A 19808-nucleotide genomic window follows, 5' to 3' on the forward strand; every position below is an offset into this window, starting at 1 on the left:
TGTTTGTTTATTAAAGTTCCCACAAAGGACCCATGACTTATTCTACCCGTGGCCCAATTTTGTGTGTGTGCACATGCAAGAGAACCTCATTACTATAGAACATGCCAGGCTGTTACTTTGCAGTAGTGAGTGTTTATTTCTATAGTGTATTTAGTAAACAAAAATGATACTTTAGAACTGAAAATATGTATGGAGTTAATGGAACATCCCATCCTTGAAAAACACCTTCATACAGCACACATGTCATGGAGTGCAGTCTTCCAGACTGGCATTGCGTAGCCTGCTAGCTAGTCCACTGGTTAGTGCCCGTGTTGACCTTGTCACTGACTCGCTAGTCTTCTTGGCGGTGGACATCTTTTGAGGCTGTGATTTCTGCAGAAAAACCAAAGGATATGTAAACTAAAAAACAAAAAAACTTCATTTTAATCTAGCCACCAAGTTTACCTGCTTCACCAACTTTTTCTTTTCTGGATCATGCATCACACCATGTCGCCTCAAGCTCTCCTGAGAAAGATTGCTTTATTTCAGAAAGTTTCTGCATCTAAAGATATTAATCAAGCCCACACACGCACAATAAATATTAGAGCCCACCTTCATCACAAAGCTTTTGCCACATCCTGGATGGCTACAGGGGAAGTCCTTCTTGTGCTCGTGCTCTCCCGTCACGTGGCTGTCCAGGTTGAAGCGTGTGGTGAAGGTTCTCTCACAGCCCTGCTTGGGGCACCGGAACAGCCGTCTTTCCCCCGAGTGGATCCACAGCTTGTGCAGGTGCAAAAACCAAGCCTCCCAGAACTTTTTACGACAGCCATCACACTGCAGTCGGACTGAAGAGAGAAACAGCATCACAATATGGGGACATATTTATATAGGCAGTCAAGCCATGGGTATACCCTAAAATGTATTTTTAAAGTAGTTTTTGGCAAATAACAGGCAAAATATCAACCCACAGGCAAGCAGAAAATCTATAGGTGATGCATTTACATACCCCTGTGTTCCTTTCTGTGTTTCTGATAGTCAGTCCAGGTTTTCCCCTGGAAGAGACAGCCCTCCACCTCACAAGGGTAACCTGGAATCAAACAACAACCCAATGAACTCTCCAAATTTGTTCCTGCCACTTCGGTGGTCCTTATCGTATCCAAGACTCCCACAGCAACTCACCTCTGTGAACCTTCTCGTGGCACCGTAGCTTTCGTGAAGTAGGAAACTCTCTCTTACAGCCCTCCGCGTTGCAGCTGAGAAAGAGCAGAGAGATGTTAAACCGTGTTGCAGATCTGGCCACATGCAGAGAAGGCAGCGTGGGGCATACTCACTGAAAAGGCAGAAGCTGGGAGTGTTCACACTTGTGGGTGCTCAGTTGATATTTCTTTTTGAAATCCTTCCCACAGCCCAGATGGTCACACTAAAACAGAAAACGGGCATTGAGCCTTAGCACTTCAGTGTGAGTGACAAGTGTCCAACCAATGAGTCATCAAGAGTATTATGCAGCTGTACATTCTCCTACACAGCATCACGAGACAGCACAAGTGTTAATTTAACACCAGGATCATCATGTGGGCCTATGTAAACTCAGAGTAAAACAACACTCCTGGTGTTAAATTAACACTGAATTTACTGTGTAAGGAAAGATCTGGTAGGTAGGTAGACTCCCCAATGATAGAAACTGATCCAATGTATCCAGAAATATACATGAGACCAAGGTGTTGGTTTCATTCACCTTGAAGCGTTTTTCCTGGTGCTGGTGAATCCGAGTCATGTGGTTTTTCATGCTGGCATGAGTGGTAAAGGCCTCACTGCATCCTTCTACCAAGCACCTGCAGAACACAGATGGACAGTAGGGAAAGGCATCAGTTGTAGGTTGAGGACGTCACTATTCACAGCAAGACATCACCAGTTGAAGAAGCCTCATGTTATGGAACGGGGAAGGTCTGTGCACACAACTGCATGTCACTACAAGAAATGCCAAGTTTCTAGAGGCTCACTTGAACGGCTTCTCTCCACTGTGGCTCAGCTGATGTCTAGTGAGTTGGTAGCGGGTACAGAAACTCTTTTCACATGTCTCGCAAGAGAATGGTTTCTGTGTAGTTAAAATAGGAAAACGGCAATAATTACACAAGTCATCCCCCGGCTTGAACCGACCAAGAACCACGCGATCATATTTTATAACATTCTCCCCCGCTATCGCCATGTTCAGCTGTTTAAACTGGAGTGAAGCCGATAGGAGTTCAAGACATCTTACTCACCAGACCGGTGTGCTTGCAAAGATGGGCCTGTAATTTCCATGACTTACTAAATGTGCTCTCACAATTTACAAATGAACATGCAAATTTTTTCTGGCTTTGTAACCTTTCTCCCATCTTTAGAACTGAAAAGATGATCGTGTTTTACCCAACAACAAAACAAGGGGCAGAACGTTTAACGGTCTACCCCAAGGCAATACACCTGTAGATAATTTATTGTATTGGGTGATACCAATTAGGTTTTCTTAAGGGGTGACTATGCTGAAACTTAACAGCCTGAAGTGGGGTATGTGGAGGCAGTTCACCTGAAAAAGCTATCATTTAATTTGACCGTAAATTTACTGGGAAAACTGGCTGCCCACCAGTTTTTATTTACATTGACATTTACATGTATTCATTTAGCAGACGCTTTTATCCAAAGCGACTTCCAAGAGAGAGCTTTACAAAGTGCATAGATGAACGTACAAAAGTAACTCTCAATACATTCTTAGCATCCGGCTCTAATCAACATGTCTGAACGAAGTCCTTTACAATAGACCTATATTTTTTTTTATTCATGTGATGGCATATTTGATGGCTGACCCAGTCAAGGAGAGATGCGATCCCATTCGTGGTAGTGTTTTGATCAGTAAATGAACTATCTTCGTAGCTTTAATTATGGTTGAATGTACAGAGACTGATTTCGGTAACCAAAAGTCTGCATCAGCCTAGCCTAGGACTTGCTATCAGTTCATATTGATATCGTTCATTGATCATTTATATGGAATGGTTTTGTGTGTGTTTTACGGTCTACGGGCTTGCCTTACAGTGATTGATTTGGGCTTTAAAGCTGTCAGCCAGGCTCCTTGCAGTTTCTGCCTACCGTCTGTGTGTAGTCTAAGTTTAGAGACTGTCTCTTTTCATCTCACTGACGTGGAATTTACAGCACTAGTCGCAATCTTATCAACTTCCCAATACAGTCCTGTCTGTTGTAATTTATAGAAGACTAGTCTCATTTAAACTTGTCATTGTGTGATCCTTTTTAACCCACACACCCTTTACAAAAGTAACTCTCAATACATTCTTAGCATCCGGCTCTAATCAACATGTCTGAACGAAGTCCTTTACAATAGACCTATATATTTTTTTATTCATGTGATTAATAGATAGACATGGAGGCTATAGTTAATAATTAGCCTATTCTTTAGGACTTAGTACTAAAATAACCAGGATGGAATAGGGACTCATTAATGGCAAGGAGAGAAGTTGACAATCCAATAGGACTATCTACCTGTAGGGTAAACATTAGATACCAGCCAAACATGTCCATGTCATGATCTCATGTGAAACCTTTGACTGACTTTTCTGAATGAGGCCTATTGAGAAGCCTGGGGCATTACCTCTGCACCCTCCCACGCTTTGGGTCAGCGGACCCGGGTCAGTTGACATGGTTATCAGCCTCCCTCTGTCCCTGTCCGGTCCCCCCCAGCCAGGGACAGGATCAATAGAGTGGGCCCCATATCTGTGTATGGCCATGGTCTATACTGATAACCACCAACTCACATAGACAGTATCTCTCTACCTATCAGCCAGAGATAGTGTTTGGCCTGGGATTTTTTTAAATCTCTATTGTATTTATTCCCCACTCCCGCAAACACAATGTCACTGCATTAGACATGAAGAGAACCTTAAGTCACTGGCAGTCTGTCCCTGCTTACAGAGGAGAACAGACTGAGAATGTACAACGGAGGACAAATAGAGATGGTTTGGGGAATCTCCCCACTTCCTCTGCATGTCCCCCACTTTGCATCAGTAGTAGGTCTGTGTGTGTATGCTGTAAGGATCTGTGGTTAATGTGTAACACACGGTCGATACTACTGCTTTAGGCTGCTAGGTTAGCTGACAGACTCAATCTGTGTGTGTCAAACATGTGTGATTAAGGAGCTCAAAGTGCTACACTGCTTTTGTCCACTCATCCCATCTCTCCTCCTCCTCATTCTCTCTGAATGTTTACTTTTTTTCTCCTTCAGTGACTCCCATAGGTCAGTGCTCCAGATGAAGGCCTATCCTGTCTGAGAGAGAAGATTCACACACAAAATACCTTATAGACTGGTTGACCTGGACTAGTAAGGCAGCATGGATGGACTGTGAAACTATAACATTCAGGACTTTCACGCGGGATATAAAGTTCATCAGTGCCATCAACAAGTAAACATCACTCTGAACACTTACCAGGCGGATTCCCAACACCCCTGGCTGTTATCAGAGTACCATATAGGCCCACTGTAGTCTACACTGATCAATAGCGGCTTTGGCTGTCACCTGCCCAGTGATTGATGTCATTGATATGGTGGTTCTGTAAGCCCCCTGATCCTGTTTGTTCAGGTTGTTGGGCAGTGATATATTTGACATGGGCTGACCAAAGAGGACATATAACCTATGTGGGTGTGTACCCAAAAATACTGGTGTAGGGGGCTCAGGGAATGATGACAGGGGTCAGGGTTCCATTAATTTTCTGAAATATTCCATCTAAATGACGTTGTTTCTCTCTCCTCAAGCTTGTCACTGTCATCCGTGCAGAGATTCAGTACACACCGTCTCTCCTCTCACTCTCCCCAGCTGCTGCTCCTATCTCTGCAAACTGGTCCTAATTAGAGTAAATATTGAGTAAAGTACCGAAGAGGGATGAGATAACATATTTGTCAGATACCCAGTCAGCCATTCAGCCTCCACTGATTAAACAGCACACGTCAAGATAGGACAGGGGTGGTCCCTACGACACACACACTGCCTGCTCAGAGCATACCCACCTATTGCTGGACCTACCACAAGACATTGCTTAAGACAAAAGTCCCACTATCCAAAGCAGGGGCGTAGCCATGGGTAGGCACAGGACTACCCAATTTGTTCTAAGGCCTACCCAAAAACGAAAATATCTCCGAAAAATTATGCACCGAGTGAACATCACAAAGTAAATAAGTAAAAAAAAAAATGAAAATCTGCTTATCCATATTTTTCTAGGCTTACCCAAAAAGATTATTCTGGCTACGCCCCTGATCCAAAGGTAACAAATAAGGCAACACTGTAGGCAGAAGGCAAGCAGCAACAATGCTGTCATTTGTACTTGATGAAACAAAGGGGGATATTTATCGAATTATTCTTAACAGATCCCTAAGCACTGTTCACGTTCTGCTTGTGTCTGAGTTTAACCAGCTTTACACCAAGTCAGGTTTCCCTGAACTAGTTTTGTTGGGGATGCGCTATATCTTACTACACACTGCCCCCTGCTGTCAAAGCAACATAACAGCAATTCTGCCACAAAGGTAAAACAATCTGTGAATTGTATTACTCTCATGATTCACAGTATTGAGTAGGCAGTGTAACCTTCATAACTAGATAAAGGGCAAATCTAGCTCATCACTGAGATAAGAGGGTCTGTCATGGTAGAAGTGAGTCACTACTGATGTATGAGCCACTGCTAAACAGAGCATGGCACTTATCCTGGCACTTTCCTCCAGTTCATTCATAAAACTATGATAGCCATAATCAATTAAAATATTAAATGAAAAGGTATATGTGGGGTGCTTTGAACTTCTCAGCAGTTGTGCTGGTTGCTCTCAGATCGCCGGTGAAATAGAATGTGCATTTAATTTCACATCACTTTCGTGATCAAAGGAGGATAATCATCACTGAGCAACAGCACGTACAGCTAGTTCACCCAGCACCACAACCAAAGACACAAGAAGAGAAGGGCACATGGATTCAGACCAGGTGTGTATAAACAGTTTTATTTGGTCAGCGTATCTAGGCCATGAACTCGTAGGGGATGGGCTCCAGGAGCTGGGGCTCGTTGTTCTTGGTGCTGACGAAGTGGGCGTCACGGGGAGCCTCAGGCTGGGGGAGGAACACAGACATGAGCTCTTCCATTCAACAATCAATAGAAGACGACCGTGGCATTTCCATGAAAACGTTAACTACGACACTAGTATGGAATGCCCGAATCATTGAATTAGCATTTTGATTTGAGAGCTGTGTACACATCTTTCCTAGCCACAAGAGTTGAACCAATGTGGTCCCTGGGCCCCAAACTGCAATACTAATCAAATTAATCTTTCTTCCCTTGAATAAATTCTTCCCCTTCCATCTCCACAACTCAATCATGTTCGAATGCAGGGGACATGGAACCAACTTTTATATTTGGGAGGCTGAAACAAGTCGTGTGTGGAAAACAGTCCCTCTGTTCACATACCTGGCGTTTCAGCTCAACCCAAGTTCCCGCCTGCTTGGCCTCCATCTTCCTCTTCTCGTTCTCCTTGACACGCTGCAGGAAGCTGTCCCTGCTCTTAGAGTGCTTCACATGCTCAATGCGCACATTGATCCTCTTGGCCAGGATCTTGCCCCTGAACACAGAACGAGCAGTGATGGTGAGTTAGGGTAAACAAACAGGGCTCTCTCCAAAACATCTGATGGAGGACAATGTGTAGCAGTCAAAGCTTTAAGTGATTTGTCTCCTTGTGAACAACCCAGGCACCTAACCAGGTGTAAAACAGGGGTGTCTAAGGAGGGATTTTGTCCCCCATATGAATGACCACTTCAGACACAGAAACGCCCTGGTGGCAAAGTGAAGATGGGGTTCTTAGGCATGTTCCTTGTTTAAATTAAATGTTGTCAACCTAACTAATGTTGAAGTAAAAGTATATTTATCTTCCCTCCCCTGGTTCCATTGTACTTACTTAACCTGCTTGTTTACAATGATGCCCACAGCATGTTGGGTTACATTGTAGACCCTGCCTGTCTTGCCATGGTAACACTTATGGGGCATTCCTTTCTGGATCGTTCCTGTTCCCTGGAGAAATGAAAAGCAGTTAAGACACTCAGAATCAACAAGGCTGACATTTGACTTGTACAGGAGCAATACAATCTGACAATGCCAATGGCCACGCATAAACTAAGTTAAATAGGATGGCTTAAAAAAAAACTCAACATTCAAAACCGACATTTAAACATGCTCATACCTTGATATCGACAATATCACCCTTCCTGTAAATGCGCATGTACGTGGACAGCGGAATTGGGCCTGAAGACAGAGGACAGTGTAAAAATCTCCGTCTTTTTTGACATGCCAGTATCAGATGTAATGATCAGTATTTTAGGATGCAACACTCACCATGCTTGCGGAATTGCCTGCTGAACATGTACCTCGTCCCCCTCCTCTTGCCTCTGGTGTTCGTCATGATGCCTTAATACTGAGAAAGAAATGTTGACTTGGGTCAGACTACCGATTCTTGTAAAACAGGCGACTACCGACAATGGGCAAGCATTAGAAAAAGCCGGTTATTTGCACAACGACGGCTTCGAATAGCCAGTCGTTACCAAACACACAAGCGAACAATTACAGTCCTGAATATCACAATAACGTTCGCCGTGTGAATGGCCACTGCTAACTGATCATTTCGAGTTGGATTATGCATTGAGCTAGCTAACTATACAGCCATCGCTGACTACCGTACTGGCTTTCTTACATTGGCTGGGCCCACATGGTACGCCACGCTACTCTCCCCACTCGATTTTCATGTAATTGTGTTACATTGCGACGTACTACGAAGACCAGTTTCACTACACTGGTGTAAATTGCATTTAAAAAGCTTATAACAACAACTTGCTGTGCAATTAGAATTAAATTTAACGTCTAAATTACTTTAAAAGGCGGAGCACATCTTACCCCCGTTCGCTTTCAAGATGGCGGGTACGGCGGAAAGAGAGATTGGAAAGGCAGGAAGTCGTGTTCTGAAATACATTTTAGGAGTACGTTCAGATCGCCTGAGCAAAATGCTGAAATAGAAAACAGAGATCTAAGGTCTGTTTCGAATTGTATCATGACGCGCAGTGCACGGAACGGGGACCAGATACGCTGGTCTCGAATCAGATATCAACTGCTTAATTTTGTACAGTTTTTTTCTTTGGTTTGTTGACGACGTCAAGAATGTCTCAGCTGTTGCGCAAATCAGTCGTGTAGAATTAGCCTACCTGGGAAGTTCTAGTGCTGGCATTAATAATCAAAGTGACGGGGCGGAGGGACAATTTGTTTTGTAGACGGTAACTACGTATGTAGTTCTGTGTCACATCCATTTCTTTGTAATATAACGTGGACTATGCCAAACATTACATTTTGTTCCTAGGATTATGTAGTTTGTACGATGGTACACACTACATACATTGGAGTCGAATAAAGCATTTCTTGCACGGCGCTAAGACCAAGGGGAGCTTCTATCGTCAAATCCAGCAGAGCACTCACGAGGGAGTCCTCCTCGTCTCCGCGCGGTGATTGGGTGGAAGATGGCGCTGGGCGAATGGAAATCCTAATGACAGTTTCCAAATTTGCCTCTTTTTGTACCATGGTGAGTAGATGACATTTTCTTACAAATTGTAAACTGACCCTAGGGTTATAAGACACTCGCTGATGTATTATTATTAGCCTGGGTGACATAGAACGTTGTCAAAATCGTGCTCTCTGTTGCTAGCCAAGCAAGGCAGTCAGTTTTCCCTTGCTCGCGCCCACTCTGATGACACTCTTGTTTTTTGCCTCACGTTGTAAGCAAACGTTTGCAGTTGTCATACTAGGCCCGTTTTTAAAAATGCAAACCTGGTGCTATATTAAGTGTACTATGACCAGCGATTAATTTGTGAACTTGATCAATTACAGCGTTAATGCTTCATTCTGCACTGACCCACTGACCGCACCGCATTGCTCTGCTGCGGCTTTTCTGCACCTGGCAGAATCGCGTCTGCCCCCGCTTGTAGATGGCTAGTACTCAGCTAGCTAGCTAGATAAACAATGTTTTTAATGAGTCGTTCGATTTGAGAGACTCAGTTCATCCCAACCCTCGGCTTGTGGTGTGTGTCAGGCTCCACGGAAGAAAGTGAAACATTTTTTAACAAATGTATCACTATCCCCCTCTCTCCAGGTAAACGATCTAGCTGGCTTGCAAGATCACGATGACTAAGTTAGCCTTAAACCACAAAGCTAGCTATCTGGCTTTTCGGTCAGAGTTGCTAGCTTCTGTGATTTGGTTATTACGTCTTCGATTTCTGCAATTAATCAAGCCACCTTAAATACCTCGTAAACGCTGGCTATTTATAGAATTCACAACCCTTTAACAAGCGCAGAAAATGACTAGCTAATGTACGTGACCAGCTGCGGAACTCTCTTGGCAGGTAGATTATCGAGTCCTTCCAGCCAGGGTTAGGGTTTGGGGTAGTTGGTTAAGGTAGTTGGGCTAATCGCGACATCCAACTCAAGAGTTCTTTATCTCAAAGTAGTTTTGACTTTGCTTCTTTCGTTGATGTGTGAATGTGGAATAAACTTCCCTACCGGTAGTAAAAGGCAGGGCAGTAGGCCCGATTCAGATTATAGTACGCTACGGGTGTGGAAACTAAAATCTATTTATTTAGCAGACGCACAAAAGTTACTGTATAATAGTTGTTAAGGACGAACTTTTGATGTTGATGAAACATGTTTTGGAATCATTTATTACTACTTGTATTCCAGGGCGCCAATGCCTCCGCTCTGGAGAAAGAGATTGGCTCAGAGCAGTTTCCAGTCAATGAGCACTACTTCGGATTGGTCAATGTAAGCAAACATGGCATTAAAATAGTAAAGTGTATGATTATAGTTCACCCAATTTTTTTTTTTGCTTGTTAATATTATACACACAGCAATAATCCACCTCACTCTGAGTCTTGGCCCCATGGAGTCTCGTGATCGATCCCGTGGTTACGTGTGTGTGTTTTGTTTATCTAGTTTGGCAACACCTGTTACTGTAACTCGGTGCTCCAAGCCCTGTACTTCTGCCGTCCATTCCGGGAGAAGATCCTGGCGTACCGCAGCCAACCGCGGCGTAAGGAAAACCTCCTCTCCTGCCTGGCGGACCTGTTTCACAGCATTGCCAACCAGAAGAGGAAGGTGGGAGTCATCCCTCCGAAGAAGTTCATTACACGACTACGCAAGGAGAATGGTGAGAGGGGGGAAAGAGGGAGGTTGTTTTTTGTTGTGGTTCAAGGGCCGAGGATGGCTATGGGGAACATCTTAGGTTTCTGATGTGCAGGTTTCAGAAAGGAGGAAGCAAGACTACCAAGTAAGAGGATGTGATAGACTCAAATAAACTTGACGTCTCAAAATAATTCTCGCTTCCTCCACACCTCGCCCTTGTCTGCCACCACCCCCCCCTGCAGAGCTGTTTGATAACTACATGCAGCAGGATGCCCATGAGTTCCTGAACTACCTGCTGAACACCATCGCTGACCTGCTGCAGGAGGAGAGGAAGCAGGATAAGCAGAACGGTCGCCTTGCCAACGGAACGCTGGACTCCCAGAACAACAACAGCAACGCCGCGCCCGCCCCAACCTGGGTCCACGAGATCTTCCAAGGCACGCTGACCAATGAGACGCGTTGCCTCACTTGCGAAACAGTAAGCCACGCCCCCCGCCTGTTTCCATCTGCTATCTCCATTTATAGTTACTGGAAGTGTTGTTGTTTTTTTATGGCACCGTGTCTATTTTGGAATTTCCCAGATGTACTCTTGGTCTTGTCTCCCTGTCAGATTAGCAGCAAAGACGAGGACTTTCTGGACCTGTCAGTGGATGTGGAACAGAACACCTCTATCACACACTGCCTTAGGTAACAACAACAACACCATGTCAGGATGTTACCCTCCAAACACCCTCACTGCATACTAATATCCTCACAGAGCTCAACATAAAACTAATGAACTCTCGTCTGATTATTTCTGCTCCTGGCTATAGAGGTTTCAGTAACACGGAGACCCTCTGCAGTGAGTATAAGTACTACTGTGAAGAATGTAGAAGCAAACAGGAGGCTCACAAAAGGTCAGTTGACACCAGGCATCTGGGTAGACTATCCATGTCTTGTGCCGGTCTGACCCGCTCTAACCCAGATGGCTGAGCGGTTAGGGAATCGGGCTACCAATCAGAAGGTTGCCGGTTCAATTCCCGACCGTGCATTGACGTTGTGTCCCTGGGCATGGCACTTCACCCTACTTGCCTCCGGGGAAATGTCCCTGTGCTTACTGTAAGTAGCTCTGGATAAGAGCGTCTGCTAAATGACTAAATGTAAAATGTCCCCCTGGTCCCCTGCTAGGATGAGAGTGAAGAAGCTGCCTATGATCCTGGCCCTGCATCTCAAGCGCTTCAAGTACATGGAGCAGCTGCAGCGCTACACCAAACTGTCCTATCGTGTCGTCTTCCCGCTAGAGCTCCGCCTCTTCAACACCTCCGGAGACGCCACCAATCCAGAGAGGCTGTACGACCTTGTCGCAGTCGTGGTGCACTGTGGGAGGTGGGTGGATTGCTGTTTTTTAACACTGTGGCTAGTACACATCTGAAGCTTTTTTATTTATTTAACAGTTGTCGTGGGTTTCGGTTATTGTTGTCATTTGATGATTTGAAAAGGTATTGGCAGAATTAGTTTAGGAGTCTCTTTTTCCTTTTTGCTGTCACTGATATTGCAGGACACTGAAGGTGAACGCAATGTGGTGTCTAACTGGCCTCCATATAGAGATGACCACAAATAGACTGTCTGCCTTTTTACTCTTTCTCATCCAAATGAATGACATTTCAATGTCAAGGTGGTTCAGGTTGCCCACAGACTTAGTAGTATTCTGTTTTACTGAGTGCCGCTCTCTCTCTCTGCAGCGGTCCAAACCGAGGGCACTACATCGCCATTGTAAAGAGTCACGACTTTTGGCTGCTGTTTGACGATGACATCGTAGAGGTGAGTTACTGTTAATCCGTTTCCCTAATGTTCTATTTCTAGATTAAAGATGAATACCAAAAAAAAAATCCATCTTAAGTCCATAACAAGTTTGTTAGTTCAGTGTAAAGCCACATGACTGCTAGGAATTCTTGCCAGCACCAGGTCTCTGAAGGCTTACTTGGTGCAGCTGTGTCTGTCGTAAACGGTAAACGATGGAGGAGTGTCTGATGTTAGTATATATGTACTGTGTGCACCAGTGTGTGTTCCTCTACCTCTTCTCTACGACCTTGTACAATGTCCATGTCTGACCCCCTGCTGAGTGGTGTCACCTTTCTCCCTCGGTAGAAAATCGATGCTCAAGCCATAGAGGAGTTCTACGGGCTGACCTCTGAGATCTCCAAGAACTCAGAGTCTGGATACATCCTCTTCTACCAGTCCAGAGACTGAACCTGGAGGAGAGAGCCTCCGTTGGGCAGGCGGAGACGAAAAAAAATAAAAATATATTTAAAAAAAAGCTTTGTACCCCAGCGGGAGGTGGATGGTCCACGTAGCCCTTATGGTGTCATACCTGCACAGGTGTTATTCAGACCTGTCGTAAGAAAGAGACCCTGCAGCCCACCCTCAGACCAAACCTGCACCCCTACACCACCCACCCCACCCACCTGCCTGCCCCCGCCCCTAACCCCTCCCGCATCCATCCCCCTGGCCGGAGAGGGGGCTGCAGGATGGGAAGAGGGGTGTCAAGGTTGAGTTGACAGCGTCAAGGTGTCGTCAGAGTTTAAAGACATATACAAAGAGGGTTGTACAGAGGCTGTGTGAATGATGCTCTGGTTTTAGCATGGGGGGAGGGGAGGGAGGCTGGGGGGGTATTTAACGATTCATATGTTGTACTATTGACCAGGTGTCTGCACTCCCACACACTGTAACTCTGCAATGCTACCTGGGGCTCAGACCAGTGGACTGTGGATAGAGAGAGAGGGGGTAGAGAGGGGGAGCCTGTGTGTGGAGTATAGAACATTGCAGGTTGTGTATTTCTACAGTGTACAGAATGGTATTTGTATAAATATTGCAAGAAAAAGATATTATCATAGGAAAATGTTGGAACCTGATGAGAAGACGTATTGACACTATGGTGCACTTTTGATACCGTTTTGTAGATGTTGGCAAGTTTAATGTGAGGGTTTGCTCGAAACAGCCTATTGTGAAATCCTTTTCTGTTTTAAAGAAAAATAAATATAAACAGATGCATATAACACATTGTATTTTGTCTTTTGTTGTCGTCAAACCATAGATGTACAGTCTGATGATTCACAAGGAAACACAAAATAGTATTGTCTTTATCATTTGTGCTCGTTCGCGCGTGTGGGTTCTGACGATGACTCATACACGCTCAACATTGCCCCGCAGTGGAGTTAATCAGAAACGACACCTTACTGCATTGTGATTTTTAAATTACATTTAGACTCAGATATAATGCTTCCGCAAAGCGGGTACTGAAAAAAATCGAACTTTTCATGCTTTTCGTTTGTTTTTGTCATCTGTGGGCAATTGTTTTTAAGTCAGCGTGTGTGACATTCAGCAGTTTAATTTCCTTTCATTAACGTGCCATGCAAGTTAAAGCATTTTGGTACATTGAGAAAAAGATATGAGTATCGACTGAAGATGATGGACAGAAGAGGGATGAGGAAGGGGCTGGATGTGGGTGACACAGATCATGGTAACTGTTAATAGAACAGACTGGACCAGAATAGCTGAGCGTCTCAGGGGACAAGGGTGAAAAAAGACGTGAAAACTAACAGCATCACTGCAACGGCGGTTTTAATACACAACTAAAATACAAAACTAAAGCACTGACTCCATATAGTGCCAATAACGTGTGGTCAAGTTCATATTTGCTTATAGATTTGCACCTGTACCCAATATCACGCGCGCGCGCAATGCATCTATAGGCTAATGTCTGCGCCCTTGAGAGCATGTCGACAGTTGAGAATTGGTATTGAGCTGTTATCCTCCGAGACGGGTTGTTGTTCAATACAGCCCGTCTCCAAGTCTGGCCCGTTAGGGACTCGAGCGCTCCCACTCCCACCCCCTCCCCCCCACACACACACCCCACCACCACCCCCCTCCCCATCACCTCCTCCCGCTGCTCTCCTCGCTGCCTCTTCTTGCACAGCCGCAGTCCAAAGCGATGCTCTGTTGAATGGAAAAACCGTTCTGCTTTTCTTGTTCCATCACCGCTTCAGAGAAAAGCAACACCCTGGTGCTGAATCTGGCACCTGGAGCCCCACCTGCCGCCATCATAAACTAAGAAGAACATGATAACACAGGGTTGTCATTCCATCTAGACGGGCGTCTTACCTCAGTTTTAAGGTAGGCAAATGCCTCTTTGAGTGTGACGTTGGTTGAATGTGAATATGGACTGGACTGAAAGAAAGAAAGCTTTTTTTTTTGATCAAGTACTTCTTTAGATTTTTTGTATCTTAATGATTGTTCTTGTGATATAATTTTCTTATAGGCTATCATCACATATAAATTCAGAAATCAACCATAGACCCCAAAACAGCTGTTTATTGTATTCAATAGTCTTCGTGCACAGAGGTTGAGTCCAAGAAACAGCAGTCGCGCGTGCATTGAAGATGTGAAATATTACCGGCCGGTACCGGCAGGAGGTTATTAATATCCATCCTCAGGCAATCTGTGGCTTAGTGCCATAACACCTGCATTCATCAAATCATCACAAGAAGGCTGTGGGGGGTTTCTCTCAGGATGGTACATCTGAGTCAAGGCTTTAGGTTTTGTAAAAAAAAAAAAAAGTATTTTAAAATGAGGACATTGACATGCACGCAGGATGTTGTTTCAACATCCTCTTGTTCAAATGAGTCCGTTTTTGAGGCCTCAAGCATGAGACACCAGTTGAAATACGATTGAATGTGGGTAGCCACAGATGGCGGCCTCTGACTATTTTGAATAAAGTCTGTTCTTAGGCTGAGGACATGATGCGTGTTATTTCTCTTGGAAACCTGTGAGAGCAGAGCTGTAGTTTCTGTCGTTTTTCCTCTTGTTTTTCCACAGGCTTAGATAAACAGAGTTCAGACCTTGCTCCTTTTGTTTTAAACTGTGCTGACCTCTCATTGTGTTGAGTGCCATGCCAGACAACGGGAGCAGTTATAGGTGTAAATCAATTTGTAACCTCCAAAATAGTGCAGGGTTAAGGTTAGTTTCCCAAACTTAAACCTGTAGAAGACGAAAAAAACCTAAACAGAGATTACCCCAATAGTTCTCTGGAGAACTGTTGTTTTAAAAACAGAACCACATGAAGTCAGAAATTTGCATGAATTTGTACCTTATCACAATGTTTGCACTTAACATTTATTTTCAGACGGGAGGTACAATGAGTGACGAGCCGCCAGTCACCCCCAGCTGGCTAACCCCTGACCCCACGGGGTGGGCTAGCAGTGGTGGGGGGCCACTGGAAAACACAACCATGGGGACATTCTCACCAGCAGACTCCCTCCCCCCCAGCCAGCTCCCCCTCCTGGTCAACCCCTGGGACATCGTGCTGTGCTCCTCGGGGACGCTCATCGCCTGCGAGAACGCCCTGGTGGTGCTGGTGATCTGGCAGAACTCTGCCCTGCGAGCGCCCATGTTCCTGCTGATCGGCAGCCTGGCCTTGGCAGACCTGCTGGCTGGGCTGGGGCTGGTGCTTCACTTCACCTGTGCCTACCTGCTGCAGTCCGACTCGGCCCAGCTGCTCACCGTGGGCCTGGTGGTGGCCTCCTTCTCCGCCTCCGTCTTCAGCCTGCTGGCCATCACCATCGACCGCTACCTGTCTCTGTACTACGCTCTCACCTACAACTCGGAGCGCACGGCGGCGTTCACCTACACCATGCTGGTGCTGCTGTGGGGGTTGTCCCTCTGCCTGGGCCTGCTGCCCGTCACCGGGGTCAACTGTCTGGACGAGGAGTCCACCTGTAGCGTGGTGAGACCGCTGACCAAGAACAATGTGGCGGTGCTCTCCGTCTCCTTCCTGTTCCTGTTCGGCCTCATGCTGCAGCTGTACGTGCAGATCTGCAAGATCGTCATGCGTCACGCCCACCAGATCGCCCTGCAGCACCACTTCCTGGCGGCCACGCCCCACTACGTCACCACCAGGAAGGGCGTGTCCACGCTGGCCATCATCCTGGGCACCTTCGCCGCCTGCTGGATGCCCTTCACGGTGTACTCGCTCATCGCAGACTACACCTACCCGCCGCTCTACACCTACGCCACCCTGGTGCCTGCCACCTACAACTCCGTCATCAACCCCGTCATCTATGCCTTCCGGAACCAAGAGATCCAGAAGGCCCTGTGGCTGGTGTGCTGCGGGTGTGTGCCAGCCAGCGTGGCCCACCGGGCACGGACCCCCAGTGATGTCTGACCCTGGTGGGGAGGCAGGTGCCCTGGGTGTTGGCTGCTACACTGCTCTGTGGGGAGGCCTGTTCAAGCAGCAGCAGCAGCAGCAGAAGGAGAAGGAGGAGGGGTAGGGGGGTCATTTGCATGGCTCCGTGTAGAGGGCTTGTTTCAGCCACAGTATTACAGCTCAGGCAACTGCAAGAGCTGTGAAGTCTATCAATGGCCTGGCTGGATGGCGCTGGCAGTATTTGTTTATGCTCCACAACGGGCAACGTGTCTCAGTGTCTTCCCCCTATGAAATATACGTAGCCGCCACCCAACGTGTTCCATCCCTCGTGCCCCCGCTGGTCTAGGCCGAGCCACGCCCTGGTCTGCCGATGGCGCTGTGACAAGTGGATGCGTCGCTTGGCAGGCAACAGCTGTACATAGAATGTGTATACGGTTTTAGCATTCTATAGCTTTTGTTGATGTGAGCTTTTCTATCTTCACACGTGAGGAGATTATTATTATTAGACTATTAAAGATGTGCCACAGTGCGTGCGTGCGTAAACGAGCACAGCAGATTAAGAACTCACGTGTTTGTGCTAATGTGTCGCATGGGTAGAGAAAAGAGAGATGGGGCCAACAAAGATGCAGCCATTTCCACAACGAAGGCCGGCTGAGGCTGGAGCATCGCGTCTCGCTGCACTCCGAACGTGCGTGGAAAGCTAAACAACCACAGAGAGCTAAAAATAGCTCGGACGCTCTCTGATCCGCGCCTTGAGTCCTCCACAGACACGAAGGAAAGAAATCAAGCCGGAGCGAGATTCTCCCCCCACCATCTCTCTTCATTTTAAAATTTGCTTTAAAAACCCTTACCCTGGAGCGTTTGCGAATGTATGATACTGTTTTCCTTGCCAGTTGTGTAAGGTGAAAATAAGCCTGCCGATATTCACCGATCGATGCCCCAAACGCGTTCAATTAACCCCCCTCTAATGCCTTTGGATTATTACAATGTGTGATGATGTAATGCTATTTTATCACCCCTCCGCCCTTTTTGTCATTGCATGAACCAGGCCTCACGTGTTTAGCGTTCACTTGAATGTAAGGGATTATGAAAGGACTCAAGCTAAGTGCTCATGCCCACTGGCTTGGAAAACGTTGGGAGTTGAATGTAGGGCCTATTTTCATTCGGCCGTTTTTTTTCACTCATGAGGCTTGAAATGACCCCCATCATCCAATGGTCTGCCTGTCTGCACACTTGTAATGAAGCAGTGGACTCTGTTTCACAGCTCTGCATTCATTTTTAAATGTTTATTGTTATCTACAGTTCACATACATGATCACACATCATATTATCAGCTTCTCTGTACCTCATATCTCTTGCAAAAAAAACAATCTGAGCTACAATCATCAATGGATGCTAAACCAATCAGAGTGACTGCTATGGCGATACCAATGTGCTGCAAAGTATCCTATTAGATGAACCCTGCCCGACCTCACTCCACTCAGCAAACCATGTGAACACAGCTGGGTATCCCAGGACGATCAGGAGGACGCAGCCCTATGATGCTACAGCTTGTAATATCTGTGTGTTTGGATGGGACAGCCAGTGAAATGTTCCTTTCTTCCTACTCTGACTTCCTTCTTGCCTCATCTCACCTCTAGTGCATCAGGAACCTCCTGTCTCCCCAGAGTTCGAATGTGGAAGCCTGGTGTTTTCTCTCTTAATCCTAGTCAACACTCTTAAATGTCCACACTACCAGATCACAAGTGTTGGTTAACCTGAGCTACAGGAACCCCTTCATCTTTGCTGGGAAGCATCTCCCAGGGTCCAGTGTTGGGGGATTGAAGGCGATATGCAGACCAGTGAATCTGTGCTCGTCCATAGGACACCCTCATTCTGCCAGATCATATCAGTGAGCAGCAATAACTAGCCTGGCCGCTAGTTATTATCCATCTGATGGAAAGCAATACTCAAACAGCAATAACTGTCTCCCCGTTCCCCCCGGCAACATGACCACCTCCTGCAAATGAAATACGTCAACAACCATATTCCTGACACACCCACAAGGATGCCTAATAACGTCTTACATATGACCATTCAGAGCTAAAAACTCCTATCTTTAGGACCTATAGACCCCAAGATCTTTCCAAATGGGATTCAAGGGACTGTATCACTTTGTTGATTGCCATTATTACATGTTATCATGATTCACTATGATGTCACTGCCTCATTGTCCTCCAAGAAGTATTCTCTATGATCAGGCTTCAGTCATTCCTAGTATCTGACAATGGTTTTCCGTTGCATTGGCCTTTGTGAGCATAAGAAGTGTTTTTGAGTGTTGTATTCTGAAGTGTCTGTGAGTATGTGAATAAGGACAACCTTTGTGTGTACTGCAGTATGAGTTGCAAGGTGTCTGAGTGTGTGCATGTGTGTGTGTGTGTGTGTGTGTTTGTTTGTAATCAGTAGCTGCACGTCTATCACCGGACAGATCTGAGGAAGGACTTCCTGTGTGACCCTGTGACCTTCTAGGGGTTTGGCTTCCAGTCTTCCCAGTGTACTGAGAGCTTCTGGCTCGTAGGACTAGATGACGAGGGATTTAAACACACAATTGACTTTCCCGGAGCATTCCAGCACTTCAAGCCAAAACTGGATGGAGTGCAGATGAAGCCATGCTGAAATGTCAAAACCTATGTGTCAGTATTGTCTTTCTTCCCTCCCTTCTATTCCCTAACTATTGGTCCATGAGAGTAATTTACCCTATGAATAATTTGTTTTGTTCAATCGATTTTAAACCCTGCCCCAGCACAATTTTACCTGAACTATTCTAGATTTAATCTGGGATTCTATTGCCTCACCTAAATATAGTAGTATTCAAGACTATTGTTTATTTGGTTTATCTAATTCCGTGGATATGGCATGCTAATGTTGAGGGTCATTATGACCTCATGCATGGTGCTACCCAAGTGTAAGTCTTTTAGTCATGATGAACCGACCCTAAATCCTGACATGCCACATTTAGCCAAGGGCAGGATTGACACGGCAGGTTTGCCTGATGTACATTCTAAGACCACTTAAATTGGTTGTTAAATAATACAGTGCTTACTCTGTCTGTGCACCAGGGAAAAAGCCAGCGTCACTACCTGATGAAGTTTTACAGCCGAAAATTGTATGAGAGGGCAGGGAGAACTATTTGCCGAGCTCGTAGCTTGTAGATGTGGGAGAAGAGTAGTTTTGGATAAATTCATGTGGAACTAGGTCTACTCTGATGGAGAAATAGTCTATTCGACAGGCTACAACAGTGTTGTTAGCAACAACATTTTGAAAGAGCTTTGGTGAGCTTTCTTGGTTGAATGCATAATAATAAGGGCTTCACATCCTCAAGTAGAAAAAAGGACCACTCTTGTATAGATATGGAACACTTATTATCTATTACTCAATGTTG

The 19808-nt window shown here is 45.7% G+C and overlaps 4 protein-coding genes across 4 annotated transcripts; 2 read left to right on the top strand and 2 right to left on the bottom strand.

Moving 5' to 3' along the window:
* Window positions 1–124: 124 nt before the first annotated feature.
* Window positions 125–2399, bottom strand: gtf3ab (general transcription factor IIIA, b). The gene is made up of 9 exons (XM_067251455.1): window positions 2241–2399; window positions 1980–2074; window positions 1715–1811; window positions 1311–1399; window positions 1159–1232; window positions 986–1066; window positions 592–824; window positions 445–504; window positions 125–372 (listed from the first exon to the last, which is right to left on the bottom strand). The coding sequence occupies exons 1-9, from the start codon at window positions 2352–2354 to the stop codon at window positions 244–246; spliced, it is 972 nt and encodes a 323-aa protein (XP_067107556.1). The 5' UTR covers window positions 2355–2399; the 3' UTR covers window positions 125–243.
* Window positions 2400–5988: 3589 nt separating this feature from the next.
* rpl21 (ribosomal protein L21) lies at window positions 5989–7999 on the bottom strand. The gene is made up of 6 exons (XM_067251399.1): window positions 7939–7999; window positions 7384–7462; window positions 7232–7293; window positions 6950–7062; window positions 6466–6616; window positions 5989–6110 (listed from the first exon to the last, which is right to left on the bottom strand). The coding sequence occupies exons 2-6, from the start codon at window positions 7448–7450 to the stop codon at window positions 6021–6023; spliced, it is 483 nt and encodes a 160-aa protein (XP_067107500.1). The 5' UTR covers window positions 7451–7462; window positions 7939–7999; the 3' UTR covers window positions 5989–6020.
* A 223-nt stretch (window positions 8000–8222) lies between these two features.
* Window positions 8223–13241, top strand: usp12a (ubiquitin specific peptidase 12a). The gene is made up of 9 exons (XM_067251398.1): window positions 8223–8614; window positions 9766–9846; window positions 10018–10231; window positions 10449–10684; window positions 10817–10893; window positions 11019–11102; window positions 11374–11571; window positions 11928–12006; window positions 12334–13241. Exons 1-9 carry the CDS (start codon window positions 8567–8569, stop codon window positions 12433–12435), a joined length of 1119 nt encoding a protein of 372 aa, XP_067107499.1. The 5' UTR covers window positions 8223–8566; the 3' UTR covers window positions 12436–13241.
* Window positions 13242–15379: 2138 nt separating this feature from the next.
* On the top strand, window positions 15380–16405 carry gpr12 (G protein-coupled receptor 12). The gene has a single exon (XM_067252080.1). It carries the CDS (start codon window positions 15380–15382, stop codon window positions 16403–16405), a length of 1026 nt encoding a protein of 341 aa, XP_067108181.1.
* The last annotated feature ends 3403 nt before the right edge of the window (window positions 16406–19808 follow it).

The sequence above is a fragment of the Osmerus mordax genome, chromosome 15, assembly GCF_038355195.1.
Source record: "Osmerus mordax isolate fOsmMor3 chromosome 15, fOsmMor3.pri, whole genome shotgun sequence".
In the NCBI taxonomy this organism is placed as follows: Eukaryota; Metazoa; Chordata; class Actinopteri; order Osmeriformes; family Osmeridae; genus Osmerus; species Osmerus mordax.